Source organism: Aspergillus oryzae, chromosome 2 (assembly GCF_000184455.2).
Source record: "Aspergillus oryzae RIB40 DNA, chromosome 2".
Taxonomy (NCBI): Eukaryota; Fungi; Ascomycota; class Eurotiomycetes; order Eurotiales; family Aspergillaceae; genus Aspergillus; species Aspergillus oryzae.
In genome coordinates this window covers 3,418,864-3,440,515 of record NC_036436.1, presented here as the reverse complement: position 1 = coordinate 3,440,515, position 21,652 = coordinate 3,418,864, and the positions used below count along the sequence as shown (strand labels likewise).

Genomic DNA, 21,652 nt, shown 5'->3' with positions numbered 1-21,652 from the left:
TCGGCAATATTACTAACTTATTGTTACGTGCCGCCACTGTTCCCGAATCCGTTACGGTTCCGCAGACAAATCCAAAGCGGGACAGCATCCGAGGGTGGACACTCACTCCTTGTGTGATCCCGCCCAAAGCCGCTTTCGAGGATTCATTCCTTCATGCTTGGGTCGTCAGAGACGCTCAGTCCTCCTCCTCTTCATTACTCTCCTTCCGTCGGGGATCACGATCGCGCATCCTCTCGGGACTCGACCCCTGTCACCACTCCACTCGGATTTGGCGTATCGTCGTGCAGGGAAAAGGTCTCTGATCGTCCGTGGCCTCGAAACCCATTTGGTCTCCTCGACGACCATTCATCATATTTCGATTCGACGAAGTTATACTCGCAACCTCAAGAAGACTACGATTTCCCTCTTTTCCCCTCGCCCCCTTTGACCTCGGGCACGATGAACAATACAGCAGCTCCAATTGATATCGCCACCCGCCAGACCTCAGTCTCTCCCCCGGGGCAACAGGCGTCGAACTTGACCTCTGCTCTCCAGAGAGCTGGAAATGGCGAGCGGACCGGTAGCATATCTCACGCGGGCGGCGTTGGAATCAATATATTCAAAGCCCCGCCACCTCGTAAAGACTCCATCGGTGCAGCGACCGCACAATGGGGTAATGGCTCAAAACCGATTTCCATGTCTGGATCGAACCGCGATAAACAGCGCCGTGAGTCTTTGGCCGGGAGCTTGGTTGGCGGTATGAGCTGGGGTGGTGTTTCTGTTGGCAGTTGGATACGCGACGAGTAAGTTTTCATGGGTGCGCGATCGATATCCCACTTGGATTCATTATCGGCATCTTATATATGTGCCTGACATGAGTTTCAATGACCAGAGGCTAATATCAGATGATTTAGTATTTTAATGACCGGCACATCCCCATTTACTTTTGGGCAATCACCTTCCTTCCACTCGTCATCGTATCTCCCAAAGCTGGAAGCCAACTTCATGCGAGACTTTTCTTGCTGTGGTGTGACATTACCTACTCTTCACGATCTTCTACAGCACTATGAAGAAGCCCACGCCACTAAGTCGCCACACCAGGGACATCGCCCAAGCCAAGCTGACGGCCGGGCTGCATTAGCTGCTGCTGCGATGGCGCACCAGCAGAATCAGCAGAACAACAATCAGAACCGTGGGTTGCAGCCCGAGAGCACTCAGCGTAAATTAAACCAAAACCAGCCGCCTCAACAGCACTCCGATATTGATGCGATCGATGATATGGAGCTGGACGAGCCGATGGGTGATCATGATCCATCGGCGCAGCTGTTTTCGCCTCAGCCACAAAATGGCAACCAGGGGGGATTCGGTCATTCCAATCAAAGGGTGCCGCATTTGAATCTATCGATGCTTCCAGGACATCAGGGTTTCAAAGGATCTCAGCCCGGCACACCTGTGGCTTCTGGTCGCCCCCTGTCATTGCAAAATAATCCCACTGTTTCCTCGGTGAACACGCCGACTTTGATGTCGAATCCACTTCAGAATTCTCAATTCCGGTCAACGCCCGACTCGTCCACACCGGGAACCCCAGCCGAACTCGATGAGAGCGTACTTGGCGGCTTCGGTGACATGGGGATGCAAACCAACAACATGATGCAAGGCCAGGAGCAATTTGCTCGCTTTGCTGCTAACAACGACATGGTGGATCTCTGTATTGACGAGCCGGCGAAACGCTTATTCAGCCCAACCGGGGGGATCAACACACCCAATGCTCATTTCAAGCTCAGTGGGGCACAGTACGGTCCAAATAGTGAAATTGCACGCAGAATTAGAGAGCAGCAGCTGCTGGCTGGCGTTCCCGATACCACTGCTTTGCTGCCAAATGAAGAACCAAAGCCTTTCCGTTGCCCTGTTATTGGTTGTGAGAAGGCGTACAAAAACCAAAATGGTTTGAAATATCACAAAGCTGTAAGTGTCTGGTTACAGGATAGGACTCTCCATGGACTATAATTAACATATCATCACAGCACGGCCATAACAACCAACAATTACACGATAATGCAGATGGCACATTTTCCATTGTTAACCCAGAAACCTCGACGCCGTATCCTGGTACACTCGGCATGGAGAAAGAAAAGCCGTACCGTTGCGAAGTCTGTGGCAAACGTTACAAGAACTTGAATGGTCTCAAATATCACAAATCGCATTCTCCTCCATGCAACCCCGACTTCCAACTTGCCGCTGGCCGCAACCTGGCTTTCGGCGGAGGAGTCATGCAAGGACAGAATATTAATGTTGCCGGAGCTGGTCTACCTGGTATTGGTGAAGAGGGTCTTCTATAGAAGGTCTCGTGATTTTACACAGCGTGAGAGATATTGCTTTGCTCTTATCTTCAATTTCACATAATTCAATTCGACGATTTTGACGGCTTCGTCGCGTGGCATACGACTTTATGACCGGTTCGGTGGTTTGGAGTTACGTTTGGTATGAACGTCCTGTCGATCGCGGTTCTCTGGGCCAGCCGCGATCTGATCTGATAATGAATAGTCAGTCCTTTTGGTGCCCTCGAAAGACCTCCGTTGAGATACATTTATGAGTTCCCGGTACACCTGTCGGTATATGATTTTCGGCTTTTGTCGCTTTCGTGTCTTTTGCATGGTTGAGCTTTGGGATGCAGAATCCGGTGTCTCAATTACCTTTCGTCCTCTTTTCCCTGTGTTTCTCATTATTAATGGACTTTGTCGATCCTTGACTTCGTGATTCTCGGACGAAGTTGCGCTTTAACTCGCAAAAGAAAACAATTACGGGGATCAAACAAAGTTGGTACTCGATCGGGCTTCATGTGCCATTCGCTATACCTCTTCAAACATTTGGACACCATTACCCGAGCACTGTGGAAGAGAGAAAAAATTAAAAATGGCATACCGGCGTCGATCCTGTAGATAATGGTTCCAGACCAGATCTTGCTTTCTTGTTGTTCTTACCTGTGCTGGTGGTGTTTATGGAGAAACTGGGGCTATAACTTTCTTATATGCGTTGACCCCTCTTGGTTTGTTCTTTCTCGATAGAGTCTTCTCGATTTGCTTGATTCCCATGGCTTCGTTTTGTTCTGCGAAAAGGAAAAAAGTTTGGAAAATATTGCTTTGGTTGCCTTGTCACGCTTGTTTAAATGATAAACTATGCTCCCTTCGAATTGAAGTTACTCTGTTCCCCTTGACAATTTTACACTCAAGTAGAAGCACATATACGTACAAATTGTGCTCACACCTTGTAGGATATTCTGATGACTTCTTCGACACTAGAGCTCATCGTAGTATACCAACAGCTAATCTTTGTACTTGAAGCCACGGCCGAAAACCAACAACATTCCAGGCGAGATCGGTATCATTTTCTTGCTATTTGGATGTTGACATACGCCGCTACCGGCAGACTATAATGATACTGAATTGTATCTGTCCCAGTTGAGGTCGAATATGATACCGTCACGGTATTATGTGTTCGCATATTGGAATGTATAGAGGAACTAGTCCGTAGAGTTTACGCTTGAGGAGGATCTACATCATTCCCTACTTGTTCCATGCAAGGTTTAATAGTATTATAGTCATGTAAGGACTAAGCATGTATTCCATAGCTCAGCTGACCTGGTCACAATGTAGCGATAACGCGATGACAAAGCAAAAATCCCATTTGAAAGTAGAATTATTCTAGTACACCAAAGAAGAAAAAGAAATAGCCATCCCCTGCATAAAGCGCCATGTGCATCCAAACGAAGGGTAACATGAAGAAGATTAAAGTCTCGTGCCGCAAACGTCCTGATGTACTTCATGAAACAAAATCATTGAGAGAGTTATTTCCGTTTGCACCGACTACCCTTGGGTGTCATCGTGTGTCCGTACTGTGATTTGCCTTGGTTGAAAAATGGTTGACAAATAGGAGAAGGTTTTTACAGATTGGGAAGATGAATGAACATGGCTAAGACAGATGAAAAGAAAAAAGAGGGGAAAACAGACTTCCAGGCCGTGTGGTTATGGGTGGATAGAAACACTGCGTACCTACCACTCGAACTCGCCCTGGCCTTTGTGGAAGACATATCTGTTTGAGTCAGTATGTCGCATTACTTCGAGTGCTTCTATAGAACTTACTCTTTACCACCAGTCGTCAGAATGCCATCCTTCAGGGTGCACTTCCACTTGTTCTTCACCCTCTGGACCTTGTCGTACGTGCAGAGCATGACTTGGCCGACGGCATCTTCCGCTTCATGGTCATCAGCAACGAGGTCGTCAGGATCATCGAGGTCGGAGTTGATGGCATCTTCATCGTCTTCATCCCTCTCATCATCACCTCCCGGGCCGTCATATTGAGCTCGGACTACTTTAGAGGAAGACGATGCCGAGGCGCTTGGGTCCGAAGGAACCGCGGCGTCTGTCGCAAGTTCATGGGTAGGTGCTATTGAAGAGTCCTGGCGCTCCTCTAATGGCAGCAGAAGGCCTCCACCCTCGAGCTGAAGCATGCGCTGTTTCAGATGCTCACGGAGAACCCTATCGCCTTCCCCATTCTGACGATCAGCGGCCTCCCGCCTTCGCGCAACCTCTGCTTTCCATGCAGACAATGCATCGTCGCTGGCACCGTCTGTTTGTGTATTGTTCATGGGGGGTTGAGAAACGGGAGGGTAACCTGGTTCTTGCTTGATATGTGGCGCCTGTCCATTTGGTACATGCGGTAGATTTTGGGGGCGAGCCTGTCCTGGCATTGCCATGGCAGCTTGAGACTGGGCTTGCAACTGACTGACCGAGTTGGCAGCGGCCGCGCCGTATCTCTGGTGTAGCATGTTGGCAGCACGTTCTCGCGCCGACTGGGCATTTGGAATGTTCGTAGGGATCATGTTACTCATAGGGGGCAAAGTGGTTTGGCCGTTCATTCCAGGCTCCGTCTTGATGTGCGGCGCTTGGCCCATGGCATTTGGCGCTGCCCCGACCGGTGTTGGAACTTGTAACGGAGGCGCGGTGCCAGGCATCGAGTGAGGCATTGACTGCGGAGGGGGGACATGTTGTTGAGGGGTTTGAGGAGCAGGAGCGGGTCGAGGAGCATTAGAGGGTACGGTCGCACTAGGGGGGAGGATTTGGTTCTGGTTCTGAGGCTGAGGAGGGGCGGGTTGGGGTGGTGGAGGGTCCCAGGGGAAATGAGCGACACCCAGGGACGAGAGTTTTTTCTGCCAGCTCTGTCGGAGTAGAATTTAGTTAGATTGTGGAACAAAGAGCAGAAAGCTTCTGAGTTGAGGAAAATAAGAATAAAAGTATAAATAAGTGAATGTGGAAATGAGGCGAAGGTTGACAAAGGGTAAGCGTGAACTATAGTATAGATCATCGAATAGATGAGACGGACGATGAGGAGGCTTGGCAGCCTTAGGCTCCCGCGGGTAAAAGGGGAGGAGTATAAAGGGACTCAAAAGGCTGGCGCTCCCCCAGAGGCTTTGCCGCCTCCCGCAACTCTCGGACCCCGCGTTTGGCCGAGGGTCGTCGAAGCCAACATCGGTTGCCCCTTCGTTGGCATTTTCACCAGGGAATCCATCAAAGAAACATCTCAAATATCAAATTTCTGCCTAACTCACCTTCCTCAAATCTAGCAATGTCTGCTGGTCCACTCCGCTCTCCTCGAAATCTACCTGGGAACCATCGCAGACTTCTTGGATGACACGATCGAACACCGTGCCCTATCAATCATTTGGTATAAGCCAATATCCTTTACAGAGATAGACCCTCACTGGAGGAAGCTAGCCAACGAAAAGAGAAATTATCTGCTAATCCTTCCTAGGGTCTCCCAGCTCAGGCAAGGTAGGGGCTCTGTCAGATAGCACTCACCACCTGCTGGTTGGACATGGTCGCTGGGACAGAACTTCGTAGACAAGCCTTATCAAATCAGGTAATCAACACGGTCTCTCCTTTCTCGACGAAACAGCAAACGTGCGAGCCTATCACGTCCGACGGGTAAGGTGGATGTGATGTCGTTGGCTTATCACCAGGGCAGGGTGTTCCGTCGCAGCGGTCGGTTGCCACGGACTAATGCGACGGTAACCTCTAGCGATCAAGTTCGGGCCTGCTTCGGTAGCTCAGGACTCGACCGGCAATCGTATGCGACCTAGCTATGTGATACGTGAGATCTTTCGTCAAACCGCCCAGGAAAACGAAGGTTGTTGGCAAGGAGCGCAGGGACAGGCGTGCCTGAGAGGGAATTGAATGAGGTGAAAGTCGTAGTCTTCGGGCGAAATCCGTCCTCATCCTGCTTAGTCACCACCCGCCCTCACTAAGTTAGCGCCATCGGCCCTCTTGGAGCTTATCTCAAAAGTAGTCACGATTCTTTACTTTATGAATCGTAAGTATCGATCGACCGTCTCACAATCAATCAATCGTCCAATGTCAAGAGGTATTAGAGATAGTTTGTCATCATTTCTAAGAATGTGCTATACAAGAAGCTTAACCCAAATATACCGTCTCGCCTAAATACAGTGCTCCAATCAAGTAACGCCAACCAAGTGTGATCCAACTCCCCCGTGATATACCCAGAATCCAGCAGTGATGTAGTACCCAATGAAAACCGAAACAGATATACAAGAAAACAATGTGGCAAAACTATCGGATGGTCATGGATTTAGTCATTTGAGCCTTGCTTCCAACTCCACCTTCACGCGATGCCGATGCACTAGTTCCTGGCTTGCGTTCAAAGACCTTCCAGAATTTCAAGCTTTCGTCCGCTGCCGCGGTGGCAAGGAGCTGACCATCAGGACTCAGGCAGCTGTGCAGAACACGGGTCTCGTGTGCCGGGATCTCAATGTTGCGGACCAGAGTGGGGTAACTCCAGATGCTCAGAGAGTTATCGGGGAATCCACTGGAGCTAACAATCTCCCGGTAATGGTTGCTCCACCGCAGGCTGGTGACCTGAGAGCCGGTATCGATGCTGTTGGTACGGGCACCCGTCGTGGTGTTCCAGAAGTGAATATGGCGATCGTATGATCCACCACCGGTGGCGAGCAAGTTCAGTTGCCAAGGACACCAGCTGAGAGCCTTGACGGCAGCACGGTGGTTGGTCTTGGTGAACTTGGGTGCACTGAGAGACCGGGCATCCCAGATGTTCACCAAGTTGTCATTGCCGCCGGTAGCCAGCTGGGCACCGTCGGGTCTCCACTCGAGGCCACAGACTTCGGAGGTGTGAGATACAAGCTCGGCTACCTTGTGCTGAGCGATGCGGACATCGTGGTTGAATACAAGACCGCTGCGAGCGCCAGTAGACAAGGTGTGCTTAGACCAGCCCATGACACCAACACGAGAGTCATGGCCAAACATACTTCGCAGCTTAGTACCCTCTTCGACATCCCAGATCTGAACCTCGCCGGTGCCCAAGCCCACCCCAACATAAGCTCCATCGCCGCTCCACTTGACACTACTGATATACGTGTCGGGAGACGACTCCAGTAAGCAGCTAACAGTGCCTGTATCTGCCGACCACACGTAAACATTACGCTCAAGGCCGATGGCGACTTGGTTGCCAGAGCTCCAATCCAGAAGGTTAAGATAGTAGTCATCCAGAAGTCCAGGTGCATCCAGAACACGTTCGGGAGCAGTCTGAACCCTTCTGCGGAACTGTGCAGACTTAGACTTAGCAGGCCTAAGAGGACGATTGTACTGAGCACGCAAGTCAATTGGCTTGGACGATTCCGGAGGCGGTGGCTTGAAAGCAAGAATTCGAGTGTTCAGATTTACACCGCACGCATCAGCCAACGACGATTCGTAGGCAACAGCGTCTGGTGCAGGTCTGGTATACGATGAAGACGAAGATGTTGAGGAAGTCTCGCTATCCTCGAGGCCGAGGTTCTCAAGAGCCGCGGTGATATCATCTTCCGTTCCTCGACCACCAATGTCGAACGCGCTCGCGGCACTTGCAAGAACGGTAGAGCCCTCATTGCCATTAGACTTGGATCGTTGGCTCTCCTCGGGCTTTGCGGTGCCAGCAGTTGCCAGTCCCTCACTGGCGGTCCGGTTGGGAATGAATCTGTCACCTGCATTGTGTGCAATGCGAACTGTGGTCTTCCCAGATCTCGTCGTACGTGTCGGGACCTCTTTCCGTACTCGCTCCTTGGACGACGGAGACTGTGATGCCGAGGGACCAGTACCGGCCAATGCCCACTCAGATACGCCCATTTCTAGGTGCTTAGGCGACTTGCGTATCCGGGCAATGTTAGACTTGGGAGACTCGCGGTAGTTCCGGGTTGCCCTAGACATGGACTTGGCAAAGTAAGAGGACAAGTTCCCCCCGTAGACAGACTTTCCATTGTCCTTGGCGCCTTCCTGCTGACGAGGAGGAGTGAATGGTGAGGAGTGATTCGATGTCATGCTTCCCGCTCGCATACGGGGAGAAGGTGTGAGAGGCATACGACCTCCAGCAGTCTTTGAAGAGAAAATTCCATGGTGGGTTTTGACCGGGGTCGACACCGTGGGAGTAGCCATATTCGAGTAGAATTATGCCACCGGGGCACAGAAGAAGTAACCTTGAAGAAGTAAGGTCAAGGCAATGCGGTCATCCAATGACCTTCAGCCGAGATTATGGCTTAAGATGTACAGTAAAGCACTGTAAAAAAGCAAGTATGAGAAATATACTATGCAAGAAATATGAGATAGCAAGGAAACTGGAGAAGATGGGAGGAGAAGAAGGAATCTGAAAAGGAAGACTTGAGGGATAGGGGAATAAATAGAGGGTATAGTTCTTTTCTCCCATGGCAACGGTTACCTGAGGTACGGGTGCGCTAATCCTAGCCCGGCTAGTTCCGTCTGCCATGCGGCTCTCGTGACGATCGTCTTGGCGGCTTTCACTTTTTCCACCTTTTTACTTTTTTAAATTTTTTAGTCACATTCTCTCATCCCGATGTCAAGTCTCTTTGTACTCCTTGGTAATATTCTATATAACATGTAACAAGAGTCTTATTGTTTGATTTCGAACACGACAAAGAATTCCATTACACGCTCTTTCTCACATCTGTGGAGCGGTGCCACAACTCTCTCCTTTCTGGGTGGCTCTGATGGCGCGGCAACCGCTCTCCACTACTACTCGGAATAGTAACGCTTCCTTTGCATCCGCGGCGTTCACGCAGTCCCACGGAGACCCACAATCCTGGATCGGGGCGCCTCGAGTCTCATTTCCGATGACTTCCCTGTCCTCTGATCACCACACACCGCACCACGCATTCCTCATGCCCCCTAGTATAGCCGGCGGTCGCCGCGGTAGCACGGACTACCGCCCGAGCATAAAAAAGGCTCAGGGTCATATTCCAGCATGCCTAGTCAATGCATCTGTGACGTATTGCAACAACGATCAGATTTACGCCTTTGGCGGGTTCGATCAATATACTGATGAAGGTTCATAAGTGACCCCTATCGCCTGACATACACCAATTGCGTCATATACTAATCATGTGAGTGTAACAGTGTACAACCACGTTCTGAGGCTGAACCTTAAAGATCTCCGCTGGGAACTTGTAGACAACTATGGCGATATTCCAGGAGTTCGCATGGGTATTTAAACCTGACCACATCAGGGTTCAGCTATTTCTGGAGAACTGAACTAACTGAGTCGTGCTAAATGACTAGGACATACTGCCACTCTTCATCAAGGAACCAAGTTGATCGTCTTCGGCGGAGAGAATGAGCATCGCGAATATCTCTCCGATGTGGTCATTCTTGATATCACCACTTCCACTTGGACTCAACCGGAAATTCGTGGACCAATACCGCGAGGAAGGGCCCGCCACGCTGCCGTCATTTACGATGACAAGCTTTTTGTCTTAGGAGGTGTAACTGGAGATAACAAAATCCTTGATGATTTGTCTTACCTGGATCTGAAAACATGGACATGGTCCCGAACCTGGAGATTTACAGCCCGCTTCGACCATACTGCCTGGGTTTGGGGCGGTCGCTTGTGGACTTTTGGAGGCCTTGACCCGGGTATGGAACGTACGACGGATATCTGGTGGCTTGATCTCAAAGACATCCAATCTCTTGGAATGACAACATCGCAAGGTACCGTAGACACCCCCGCGACAATCGGCAGGAGTACTCATAGCCCAGACACAATGTTCAATAGTCCAACACAACAGCTCTCGGGACGATCCGGTAGTTACGCAGCAAATTCAGGGAGTGTACAAGTTCGCAATGCAAACCGACGGAAACCAATCGCTCCGGGTGCCATATCGTGTCTTCAGTTCAAATCTGGTCCTCACGTACCTGCACTGTTCTCTGGAACCCACTTCCAAGCCTATGCTTCTGGTGTTCTGCTCGACTTGATAACTCCATCGGAGACAGTGCGTATCTTCGACTGCAATCTATCGTCATTGGAGCTTGACTCACTACGCTGGCAGAGATTGGCTGATGGGCAAGAGATATTTAAACCGGGTTATAGGTGGCATTACTGTACAGTCGATACGAGTGGCACCAAGGCGTGGCTGTTAGGCAGCAGTTCGGATGCCGGCGCCACTCCTGGAACCGCTGATGAGAATCACATGAGCGAAGTTCTCTGCATTGACCTGGAAAGGTACGGCTTACTTGGCAATGAGATGACAGCCGCCTCGCCCGACCAAGGTAGAGCACTACTTTCAGAACGATCGGGGATATCTCCCTTATCTGGACTCGGTGCGGACCTGTCGGCTGTCTTTGACCAAGCGCCTGAGACCGGTAGTGGCGCCGACTTTATCATCACCGCCAACCCAGACGATCAGGTAGACGGAGATGAGCCTGGAGAGGATGCTTCTTCCCAAGCTCAGCCAGCGTTTCTACCCCCTAACGCAGCCACTTCCCCACCGATCCATGTGCATCGGATTATTTTACAACTAAGATGGCCCCATTTCAAAAGGCTGTATTCTGCTCAAATGGTCGAATATCATTCGAAGAAAATGCATATTCCCGAGCCTTACTCGGTCGTCCGTGCATTCGTCTACTACCTGTATACTGATAGCATCTCAGGTCACCCAGAATACTGTTCTGACATTGTCGATGTGGCGGGAATGCTCGTTATGGCCAACTTGTACGACATGCCTAAGTTACGAGTGTTATGTGTCAACCGGTTAAGCCGCGAACTGGACGTAGAGAATGCAGCCATCATCTGGGAGCGAGCCGGCCGGACGAATGAAGAATGGCTGATGCGCCGTGCAGCTCAGTTCTGTCTCAGCAATTGGGGCCGAGTAGTGCGCACCGACGGCTTCAAGTCTCTGAGCCGGCAGAGTTTGATTGAACTATGTGAGGTGGTTGACATGGAAGGCCGCGTTGTTGCAGGACCTGAATTGGAGATGGTTGGAGCGCTTTCCGCAGAGGGATTTGGCTCTGGCAGAGATCCTAAGCGGTCGCAGCTGGCTCTCGGCGGCACCCTAGCTGACGATGTCGATGACCTCGATGGCGACGAAATGGAAGGGATGGAAATGTCGTGATACGATCGGGTACACTGCCGCTTCGAGCTACATGTTGGTGCCTAAGAAATAGCGGTTCGGAGGATTTCCCTCGTATCCTTGCATGCTCACTAACCTTCATGACATGATATAGGTAACGAGGTATGGATTATGATCAGCGAGGAGTTTCGAGACAGGGATTATTACATCGCATTTGGTGTCTGGTACTATTGCATGATTTAAACCATGGTGTTTTGTTTGTTTTTTACAAGTAGATTCAAATGAGGATAACTTGTTGTAGTTTCGACTATACCTATTCCAGGTCTTCGGGATACGGTCCGTGAAGCCGCTTCTTTTTAGTTTCTGATATTATCCGGAACTCCAACTAAATGTCATTTTCAACATCCCCACTTTCCCCTCCCTCTGACTATACTTGGTTATTCCCCAGAAATATCCTAGTGTGAGTGGACAAAATATTTAAATATCCCTCACTTCTCTTCAAATGTTCGCTGGGACAATTTAAGGAGCGAGATCCTGGGTGCCCAAACAACTTATTACAAGTATAAAGTGAACGTCAATATGGGTTCCACTTCAACATCGACTCTCCCACCCGACTTTCTATGGGGATTCGCAACAGCGAGGTGACTTTATTCTCTACCGTACAGTCATGGACAAGCTGTTTGGCATTGGCTAATACTTGGTGTCCATTTTTGAACAGTTACCAGATTGAAGGAGCCGTAAATGAGGACGGACGAGGTCCATCCATCTGGGATACATTTTGCAAGATCCCCGGTAAAATTGCTGGAGGCGCCAATGGCGATGTGGCTTGCGACTCATACCATCGCACACACGAGGATATTGCCTTGCTCAAGGCTTGCGGTGCCAAGGCATACCGTTTCTCACTCTCTTGGTAAAGGTGATCCAATCTCTATATATGCTCCTCATCCACTTATGGTTTTGTCCTAGGTCCCGCATTATTCCACTCGGTGGCCGAAACGACCCCATCAATGAGAAAGGCTTGCAATATTATATAAAGTTCGTCGACGACCTGCATGCTGCTGGTATCACTCCTCTCGTTACTTTGTTTCACTGGGATCTTCCCGATGAGCTCGACAAACGCTACGGCGGTCTCCTCAATAAGGAAGAGTTCGTCGCAGACTTCGCCCACTACGCACGCATAGTTTTCAAGGCTTTCGGCTCGAAAGTTAAGCATTGGATCACGTTCAACGAGCCATGGTGTAGCAGTGTGCTTGGGTATAACGTCGGTCAGTTTGCCCCCGGGAGAACAAGTGACCGGTCCAAGAGTCCTGTCGGTGACAGTTCGCGGGAGTGTTGGATCGTGGGCCACAGTCTTCTTGTAGCCCATGGGGCAGCAGTGAAGATCTACCGAGATGAGTTCAAGGCCAGCGATGGTGGAGAGATTGGCATCACTCTTAATGGTTAGTGTTTATCCATCTAAGCACATATACCCAGATACCTAACTGTCCTTCTAGGTGATTGGGCCGAGCCTTGGGACCCCGAGAACCCGGCAGACGTTGAAGCCTGCGATAGGAAGATCGAATTCGCAATCTCCTGGTTCGCAGACCCCATTTATCATGGGAAGTATCCGGACAGCATGGTGAAGCAGTTGGGTGACCGACTGCCGAAGTGGACACCAGAGGATATTGCGCTCGTTCACGGTAGCAACGACTTCTATGGCATGAACCATTACTGCGCCAACTTCATCAAAGCTAAGACCGGCGAAGCGGATCCCAATGACACCGCAGGCAACCTGGAGATTCTGTTGCAAAATAAGAAGGGTGAATGGGTCGGACCCGAGACGCAATCTCCCTGGCTCCGACCCTCCGCAATTGGGTTCCGGAAGCTGTTGAAATGGCTCAGTGAGCGATACAACTACCCCAAGATCTACGTGACGGAGAACGGCACCAGTCTGAAGGGTGAGAACGACTTGCCGCTGGAGCAGCTACTCCAGGACGACTTCCGGACGCAGTATTTCCGGGATTACATTGGCGCTATGGCGGATGCCTACACTCTAGACGGTGTCAATGTCAGGGCCTACATGGCTTGGAGTTTGATGGAGTAAGTTCTTTCACTTAAGCAAACCAGCGCAAAAGATGTCTCGCAAGTCCAGCCAATAGCTAACATTATCGCAGTAACTTCGAATGGGCCGAGGGCTACGAGACACGATTCGGAGTGACTTACGTCGACTACGAGAATAACCAGAAGAGAATCCCCAAGCAAAGTGCCAAAGCTATTGGTGAAATCTTCGACCAATACATTGAGAAAGCTTAGTGTGTAAGTCCATAGTTAAATAAATATATATGTAACATGCCGATTAAACCAATAATTCACATTTTCCTTGTAGACATCTACAATGCACGTACTCCAGAAGATATATAAGTAAAAATACACACCTATAGAAATCTCCAATATAACCTTCCACTCCCAGTCCCCCAAAGATCGGTAGAGATACTGCCCCCCACATCCCCGCAGAGACTATATTAAGCCAAGAAGGGCATTAGCGATACGGAGTATAAACCCGTCACACCTCCGTGTCAAATACAGTTAAGACTCTCCCCGCCAAATCTCCGGCCGTCCAATAACTCCTCATATCCTCCTCGATCTATTAAACTCCCCCACATCTCTCCTTCCACTAAACCCCAGACTGCTTCTCAGGCTGTCATGGCAACAGGCTATATCCTCAGGAAAGACAAGAGAATACCCGAACGAAGACTATACATGCAAAGCCCTATCTAAGCATTGTTCAACCTTCGCAGTTACAACCCCATACTTGGAACAATGCCAAACAACCCCAGGGATAGTAATGATACATGGGTACTACAAACGGGACACAAATGTGCTTTTTATTTCTTATAGAATATTCCGTCGAAGACCCAAGCATCACCTTATAGAACACGGAGATCGTCTACAGATAGCATAAATGACCCATTACTCGTTACTTCATGTGCCGCGAGAATAGCTCTAAGTGAAGCTATGGCCGTTTGATACTCGACCCGGGACAAGGAATACTTCAGAACCATGTTATCGCAAAGTGCAGGTTTTGCCCGACGTTTGGGAGAAATCGGGACTCTGTTCGTGCGGGACGACATGCATGAGATATTCAAGCCTTACGATGGCCATAAGATAGTATTATTGGAATGCGTATCTATCAATAAGCCGATAAACGAGTCACAAGTCGAATGGGAAGAGAGAAGCGTGACTTGAGCAAACATAATATTACATCTTCCCGATAGGGTTCTAAATCTTCTTTACCTAGCATCGACAGGAAAGAAGACTGAAGTTGAGATTAATCAAAAAAACCATCACATCATTATAAGCCATTATATACTTTACTAGTCATTATCCACGATCAGAGCGCATATCTGAAGTGTTTAGACTCCATATCTGTCATATCCTTAAAGCCATCGAGAACAGCCGCCTCCTCCCGACGTTCCGCGGTTTCCTCTGATAACATATTGCGATCTCTTCGTAGATTTTCCCACTTCATGGCCATATACGCAGCAGCACATAGAACAATCATCCCCGCGTAGCAGACAAGAAGACCAGTCAATGCTGAATAATACCGTGGAGCTTCGCGAGCAAAGAAGATGTTAGCCCCCGCAACGTTTCCGCTCGCATATACCGTGAACCAGACTCCGTTGGCGAAGGAGCGTTTCGTATGACCAGCCACATTGGTGGACAGGAGGTTCCATGATATGATGACGGGAGCACCAATGATGTATTGAAGCCATGTGCAGCCTACCAGTGTCCAGCGATGGTCAATATCCGTGAAACGAATACCGAGGAGGCCACCGAATGGAATCAAACACACGACAGCCAACACTATGCAGCGCGAGTCCCGCACGTATGTTGATATTAAGCCGCAAATAGGGACTATTACGGCTTCGATAGCTCCAGTTGGTAGCTGCAGGAGTGTTGCATAAATGCCACTGAAGCCGTATCCTTTGATCAACGATGATGAGAAGTTGGATACACCACCGTTGATAACGCCGCAGGCGATGCCGATGCCGACACAGCAGAGTACTTTGATGTCGTAAAAGATCTCCAAAGCTTGATGCAGTTTGATTGCCTTAGTCTTTACCCCGATCATATTCTCCGATACTCTGTGAACTGCCACAACGCGCTGTCTGTGGGACAGAAATTTCGCTGTACTCGGTGAGTCCGGCATGAGCCAGAGAAAGAAGCATCCAGTAACGAAATTGAGTAATCCAATAGTTAAGAAGATCAGCTGCCAGCTCCGCAGGCTGGTATTGTGAGAATGACCTAATCCAAATCCCAAGAGAGCGCCGACCATCGTTGCCATTCCATTCCCAGATAGCCAAATAGCCATCCGGAGAGGCTGTTCGGCTCGTTTGTAGAACATTGAGGTGAAGTTCATCACTATTTCCCATTAGACAGTTGCATTTTTGGTAATTCCTAGTCAGTATATACTTACTGCATGGGCTAACGCCAGCCTCCGCCATGCCCAGCAGAAATCTGAGAACCAGTATCCCCGCGTAGTTTTTGGCTCCAACGTGTGCAATGACAAGGCCAGCCCAGATAATCAAAACAGTTCCCATATACTTTGCGAGTGGCAAACGTTGGATCATCAGATTGGATGGCTAAATCCAGTTCATTAGCCCGTGATCTCAATAACCCAATATTTATCACACGCACAATAGCCCAAAAAAGATATCCGAAATTGAATATCGCTGCCACCCACGAGTACCTTTGACCCTCTAGACCAAGGTCTGGGATTAACGAATAAGCGGAGGCATAATTGAGTGACAGTTTGTCTATCCAGTACCATTTCGTTAGTTTGGCACTAAACGATTAAGATACGAAGATACACTCACCTAAATATTGGATAACATATGTTACATATAACTAAATGCGACGCTTGTCAGTAAGTTGTGGAGAAATCAAGCGGGACCTTAGGTGAGCAAGGTTACCATAGGCAGAATGCGCCAGTCCAGGAGCTTGCGCACTTCGGCGCCTTCGCGTTCGAGCTCTTCAGACGATAGTTGACCGACTTCAGCATAAAGGTCCGCACCAATGTCGCAGATCTCACCCGAGATAACGTCGCCATGTTTCTCAACGCTGGTGGAGCTCCGCGCGTCAGCTTTCGTGTCCTTGGTGGCGTCAATCATAGGGGCAAGGATGGGTAATGCAGTCCACGTCGATTAAAAGCAATGAAGTCGTTGTCGAGTTTTTCTTCCATAAATGGGTTGTTTCTTCGGGCTGATTTATATCTTTAAGTCAATTGGGCCTAGAGAATCGCAACTGATAAAGGACAGCGCATGTTATCACTTGGCACTCATCTCAACTGGCTTATCGAAAGATGGACCGTATATCCCCGCATAGGCTTGACGCATGGTTGCAAAGCAGGCCCACTGCCTGGAAAGAAGCAGGCCAATTGATGCGGACCGTTGATCGTGAGATAGCGAGAGATAGCCGAGGTCATTCCTTTTTAGGGCTACGAAGCTTTGGGCTTTCAATGTTAGAGATGCTGTATGTACCTATCCTTAAACCCTGGAACTTCCCCGCTCGCTAGGGCCACTAACGTTATCTGTAGATAAGATGCGGAGGACTCTCTGATAAGTCAGAACAAGGACTTGGCACACGCACCTCTTTGCTTTCCCCACGCTATCTAAACCATCTGACTAACCGAGCGGACAATTGTCCGCTCCTCCTATAGCCGGAGGGATGGAACCGGAGGGAAGCATAAGTGGATCTTGTTTCGAAACTGGGCACCAAAAGCTGTATGTATATAATATTGGAAGGTTCCATCAATTAGCCCCAATGACAACCGTCTTCATGATAAACCCGGGCTATCCAGTTCTTTGTTGTGTTCAATTCCAGTCCTTTGCGTTGTTCTGTGATATACTTTAGGTGCAACCTACCACTAAAGCTGCTAAGCTTTCTTGTCTGTCATGGAGTTGGTAAGGATTAAAATGAATATGCCAAGGTCATATTATGCTGATGAAGACCAGGCTGCTGAAACGTTCAGCCTTGTCGATGCCACTATCTCAGAGCTCGAGCATGCCTTGAGCGCAGGATGGATCACAAGTGTGGATTTGGTAGCGAGGTATCTTCGGCGTATTAGTGTGTACGATGCAGCTGGCCTTAACTTGAGTGCCATTCCTATTCTCAACCCTACTGTTTTCGACGAAGCTGCAGCTTCTGATGCCCGTCGAGCTGCCGGTCTTCCTGCACGGCCCCTCGAAGGTATTCCTTACCTTGTCAAGGACAGTATCAAAGTCAAGGGTATGACAGTTGCTAGTGGTTCGCCCGCATTTGAGAACCTTGTCGCTACAGAAGATGCTGCGTGTGTCCAGGTTCTGCGGGAGGCTGGTGCGGTTCTCTTAGGAAGAACCAACATGCCTGCCATGGCATACGGAGGCATGCAGCGAGGCTCATACGGCCGTGCGGAGAGTCCGTATAGCCAGGAGTACTTGACAGCAGCATATGCGTCAGGTTCTTCTAACGGATCTGCAACAGCCACCACAGCAAACTTCTGTGCGTTTAGCTTAGGCTCTGAAACTGTGTCCTCAGGAAGATCCCCTGCTTCCAATAATTCCATTATCGCCTATACCCCATCAAAGGGCCTGCTGCCTCTCCGTGGGGTGTGGCCTCTGTATCCGACTTGCGACGTTTTAGTACCCCATACCCGCACCATGTCAGATCTCTTCAAGGTCCTTGATGTTCTTGCTGTTGTCGACAAGACACCTATAGGAGACTTCTGGAATGAGCAGAAGATTGTCCCCTTACCTTCAGTGGAGACAATCCGGCCTCGTTTGTTCGATGAGCTAAAGGAGGGCTCTGCCCTTCATGGAAAACGGATCGGTGTACCTTCAATGTACATCGGTGGCAAGGACCCTCTCCCGGATAAAGTGTGCACGAGACCTTCTGTGCTCAAGCTTTGGGAAAGAACAAAAGACGCCCTGGAAGCATGTGGTGCGACAGTTGTGGAGGTCGACTTCCCAATGGTAACCACTTACGAAGCTAAAGCAAGCCTGGGAGAACTAGTGAGTGTCAAAGACCTTCCAGAAGACTGGCACTCAGTGGAAAGGTGTCAGCTTGTGGCTCACTCCTGGGATGACTTTCTAGCCGCCAACGGCCAGCCTGGACTTGATTCGCTTGCCTGTGTAGACCCCGAGACTATCTTTCCTCTCGCACCCGGTTCTCTTCGCGGAACCCCTGATGCCGCAAACCAGCTTAGATGGCACGAGATGGTCGAATATCCGAAGAACAAGCCCGATTCGATCTTCGAAATTCCGAACCTAGAACGGGCTATTAGAGCCTTGGAAAACGCACGAAAGGAAACATTCGAGCAATGGATGGACAGTCAGGGTCTTGATGTAGTGGTCTTCCCCGCTAATGGCGATATTGGCCGCGCAGACGCAGATGTGGATCCCGAAGCTTCTCTGTACGCTTGGAAGAATGGCGTGAAGTACTCTAACGGAAACCGGGAGATCCGTCATCTTGGTATCCCTACCGTGTCTGTCCCGATGGGCGTGATGGAGGACACAAATATGCCAGTCAATTTGACGTTCGCGGGAAAGGCATATGATGACACCAAGCTGCTGCGTTATGCGTATGCATTCGAAGAATTCACACATTATCGCCAAGTACCGCCTCGTGTGCCAGGGTTAGACTCTGATGTTGTTCTTACGACTGGAAATCAACAGTCCTCCTCTGTTCAAGGTCAGGTAGAACTGCCTGGGGTCACCATTACAGAACAGTCCAAGTGCATCAAGGATTCGACTGTGTATGTTGAGGTCAAAGGAAATCTGCCATGTAGCCGCGACGCGCAGTTGAAACAGCTGGTATGCTATATCAACGGTGAACTAATTGATCCTCAGCTTGATGGCAACGGATGGAGTTTAACTGCGACATATCCCGTCTCTGCTCGTGACGGCACGTGGTCCCGATGGACAAGCCCTGCTTTAGTCCAGACAATTGTTGTGATTGTGGCTCACACGAACACTGGCCAAACAGCTGGTAAATTGTTATTACTATGATTTATCGTGTTCCCAATCTGTATATACTAAATAAAATATGTACATCATGCAGCCTCTCTGATTCACTATCTCATCGACGCTCTAAAAGGGGATGTCCACGACAGCCATACTCTCTTGTATTTGCTAGCATATATCAGAAAGGAGAGGCTCTACCATATCCTCGATCATTGCCAGAACCTCTTTGTGCAAGTACTGTTTCTTTAGTTGTTTCAGGTAGGCTTCCAATTCACTAGAAGAACATGCACACCGCAGCCGCTCGGGAAGGTCTTCTGGTAACCAAGAGGCAGAGCAAAGAAGGAAGTAAAATACTTTAGCGTAAGGAGTGGCATCTTGCCAACGGGTCGCGAAACAGGTAAGGCTATCTGCACAGGCACATACTGCATCAAAAGCCTGCTGTGTATAATCGAGCCCCAGGTTCTCAGACCGACATATATAGAGAAGTAAAATCCCGGTCCGGAACTGGAACACAAGCTATAGCAGATACGTCAGTAAAAAATCTGTAAAGACGAGACTTACTAGCGTAGACTCACCGCAGACCATGTAAAGCACATCACCTGGTCTTCTTCCTGCAGAAGTCTATAGTTAAGACATACCTCAACTCCAGCCGAAAGGATATCATCAAGATCTTCGCGCATGAGGTGTTTCCGCTTTCCCTGCATAAGGATGATTACACTGTAGTCATATAGTTTTGTCATCCATAAAGGATCGAGATAGGTTCTCTGCGCTTCTTCCGCAGAGTATTGAGGTATGTCTTTCCTCCACTCATCCAATGCCAGCTTGAACGATCTATCATTCAAATTTTGGATATCCGTTGGCTCATCCCAGTATCTTCGGATGTTGGCTTGGATCTTTCGCAGTCTAAACAAGTGTTGCAACGCTGTGCTCGTGTTTGAGACGTCCACTATCTCATTGCTGAACATATGGATCTATGACTTTTCCGTTAGCCAAGGCTCCGAAGATACGGTGTACTTTAATGGAGCTCAGATATGCGTACATCATCATCGACAATCCTATAGGCCGCAGAAACCGGTCGTTCCCACCCAGACACTATGATTTCGTTTAACATATAACAAGTGATAAACATTAACTCGTTAAGATTGGCACCCCCTCCCATCGTATCTCCCAGGGTGCTATCTAGACCGGAAGAAATGCGATTCTGTATCTCGGCCAAAGTAGCTGAGCAAAAAGGAACGATAGAAGAAACTGACATGGAGATCTCTCCTGAAGAAGGGCAGTGAAGAGAGTAGATAATCATGAGAATTGACGCTTGTATCTGAAGGATAGCGGACGCTTCTGCCATAACATAAGGATAGTACGCCAACGCGGAGGAATACATCTCAGCCGCCCGCTTTGAATGGTTCTGACCGGGCTGAAGAACGTTGTATGACAAGGAACCAATGGCATAGACCATCTGCACAAAGAACCCTTTCCATGGATCTGTCTTCTCATTTAGACTCCAGTCATGACGCCAGGAACCCCAGGCGTTGCAATCAAGTAATGGCCACATGAAGTGCGTAATTGAGAAGTACAGGTTGGTGTACGCTTCTTCGAGCCAGAATGAATAACCATCCACTACGGCAAGATCATGTAGAGGAAAAATCTCTGTCGGTTTAGAGTCATCCACATTCGTATCCATTGAGTCGAATCCATCACTTTCTCTAGACTTTGTAGAATCCCCCAATGTGATGATTGTATGTGCATTCGAACCCGGAGACTTTCGCTGCAAGTCGCCATCCAAAAGACTGCAAAACGTTGGAGATGTGTTAGCATCGTTGTCCTTATCAATATCAGGACCGCAATCAGGCATTGACTCGCAGGTAAGCAGATCAGTCGACTCAGTTTGGACGCCAAAGTCTCGTCTTTGCAGCGACGTTGTTGAGGTGCGCGACTCATGCTCTAAATCAGCGACTCTGGCCTCTAGATATCTCAGGTATTCCAAAGGCACGGTTATGTTTTCTCCATTCTTGCAAGAGTTCGCTGGTAGACATTCTGCGCCTCTTCGTCTGCATTCTCCACAGGTTGGTTTTGCATGGTCACATTTTCGCTTCAATCGAAAGCATCGAGCGCAGGCGAGAACCCTAGAATGATTTGCAGTCCGCGGCATAAGTCATCGAAAGATTGGTGAGAAGATGGCTGACCTGAACAGGGTGAGTGAGTGAGTGACAGATAGCAAAGAAAGATAAGATCAAGAGCGGTTCCCCCCACTTTATTGCTCCGCATTAAATTATGT

At 49.2% G+C, this 21,652-nt stretch overlaps 9 protein-coding genes across 9 annotated transcripts; 4 read left to right on the top strand and 5 right to left on the bottom strand.

The window, feature by feature from the left end:
• Window positions 1–153: 153 nt before the first annotated feature.
• On the top strand, window positions 154–2,318 carry AO090003000502 (zinc-coordinating transcription factor SFP1; the record flags this gene model as incomplete). Its single annotated transcript, XM_001819625.1, has 3 exons — window positions 154–782; window positions 894–1,944; window positions 2,004–2,318. 3 exons carry the CDS (start codon window positions 154–156, stop codon window positions 2,316–2,318), a joined length of 1,995 nt encoding a protein of 664 aa, XP_001819677.1.
• A 1,710-nt stretch (window positions 2,319–4,028) lies between these two features.
• On the bottom strand, window positions 4,029–5,852 carry AO090003000501 (transcription initiation factor IIA large subunit; the record flags this gene model as incomplete). Its single annotated transcript, XM_001819624.3, has 4 exons — window positions 4,029–4,068; window positions 4,119–5,194; window positions 5,585–5,686; window positions 5,835–5,852. 4 exons carry the CDS (start codon window positions 5,850–5,852, stop codon window positions 4,029–4,031), a joined length of 1,236 nt encoding a protein of 411 aa, XP_001819676.1.
• A 750-nt stretch (window positions 5,853–6,602) lies between these two features.
• AO090003000500 (WD40 repeat domain-containing protein) lies at window positions 6,603–8,474 on the bottom strand (the record flags this gene model as incomplete). Its single annotated transcript, XM_001819623.3, has 1 exon — window positions 6,603–8,474. The coding sequence occupies one exon, from the start codon at window positions 8,472–8,474 to the stop codon at window positions 6,603–6,605; it is 1,872 nt and encodes a 623-aa protein (XP_001819675.1).
• A 692-nt stretch (window positions 8,475–9,166) lies between these two features.
• AO090003000498 (Kelch motif domain protein) lies at window positions 9,167–11,440 on the top strand (the record flags this gene model as incomplete). Its single annotated transcript, XM_023234917.1, has 3 exons — window positions 9,167–9,380; window positions 9,450–9,536; window positions 9,612–11,440. The coding sequence occupies 3 exons, from the start codon at window positions 9,167–9,169 to the stop codon at window positions 11,438–11,440; spliced, it is 2,130 nt and encodes a 709-aa protein (XP_023089988.1).
• A 537-nt stretch (window positions 11,441–11,977) lies between these two features.
• On the top strand, window positions 11,978–13,481 carry AO090003000497 (uncharacterized protein; the record flags this gene model as incomplete). Its single annotated transcript, XM_001819621.3, has 4 exons — window positions 11,978–12,039; window positions 12,117–12,308; window positions 12,365–12,837; window positions 12,892–13,481. 4 exons carry the CDS (start codon window positions 11,978–11,980, stop codon window positions 13,479–13,481), a joined length of 1,317 nt encoding a protein of 438 aa, XP_001819673.3.
• A 1,287-nt stretch (window positions 13,482–14,768) lies between these two features.
• On the bottom strand, window positions 14,769–16,548 carry AO090003000496 (putative MFS allantoate transporter; the record flags this gene model as incomplete). The annotated part of the gene is made up of 5 exons (XM_001819620.3): window positions 14,769–15,799; window positions 15,855–16,020; window positions 16,076–16,194; window positions 16,255–16,285; window positions 16,351–16,548. The coding sequence occupies 5 exons, from the start codon at window positions 16,546–16,548 to the stop codon at window positions 14,769–14,771; spliced, it is 1,545 nt and encodes a 514-aa protein (XP_001819672.1).
• An 810-nt stretch (window positions 16,549–17,358) lies between these two features.
• On the top strand, window positions 17,359–19,626 carry AO090003000495 (amidase family protein; the record flags this gene model as incomplete). Its single annotated transcript, XM_023234916.1, has 3 exons — window positions 17,359–19,227; window positions 19,264–19,402; window positions 19,475–19,626. 3 exons carry the CDS (start codon window positions 17,359–17,361, stop codon window positions 19,624–19,626), a joined length of 2,160 nt encoding a protein of 719 aa, XP_023089987.1.
• Window positions 19,627–19,937: 311 nt separating this feature from the next.
• Window positions 19,938–20,342, bottom strand: AO090003000494 (uncharacterized protein; the record flags this gene model as incomplete). Its single annotated transcript, XM_001819617.3, has 1 exon — window positions 19,938–20,342. One exon carries the CDS (start codon window positions 20,340–20,342, stop codon window positions 19,938–19,940), a length of 405 nt encoding a protein of 134 aa, XP_001819669.3.
• Window positions 20,343–20,392: 50 nt separating this feature from the next.
• AO090003000493 (fungal specific transcription factor domain-containing protein) lies at window positions 20,393–21,229 on the bottom strand (the record flags this gene model as incomplete). Its single annotated transcript, XM_023234915.1, has 1 exon — window positions 20,393–21,229. One exon carries the CDS (start codon window positions 21,227–21,229, stop codon window positions 20,393–20,395), a length of 837 nt encoding a protein of 278 aa, XP_023089986.1.
• Window positions 21,230–21,652: the final 423 nt, after the last annotated feature.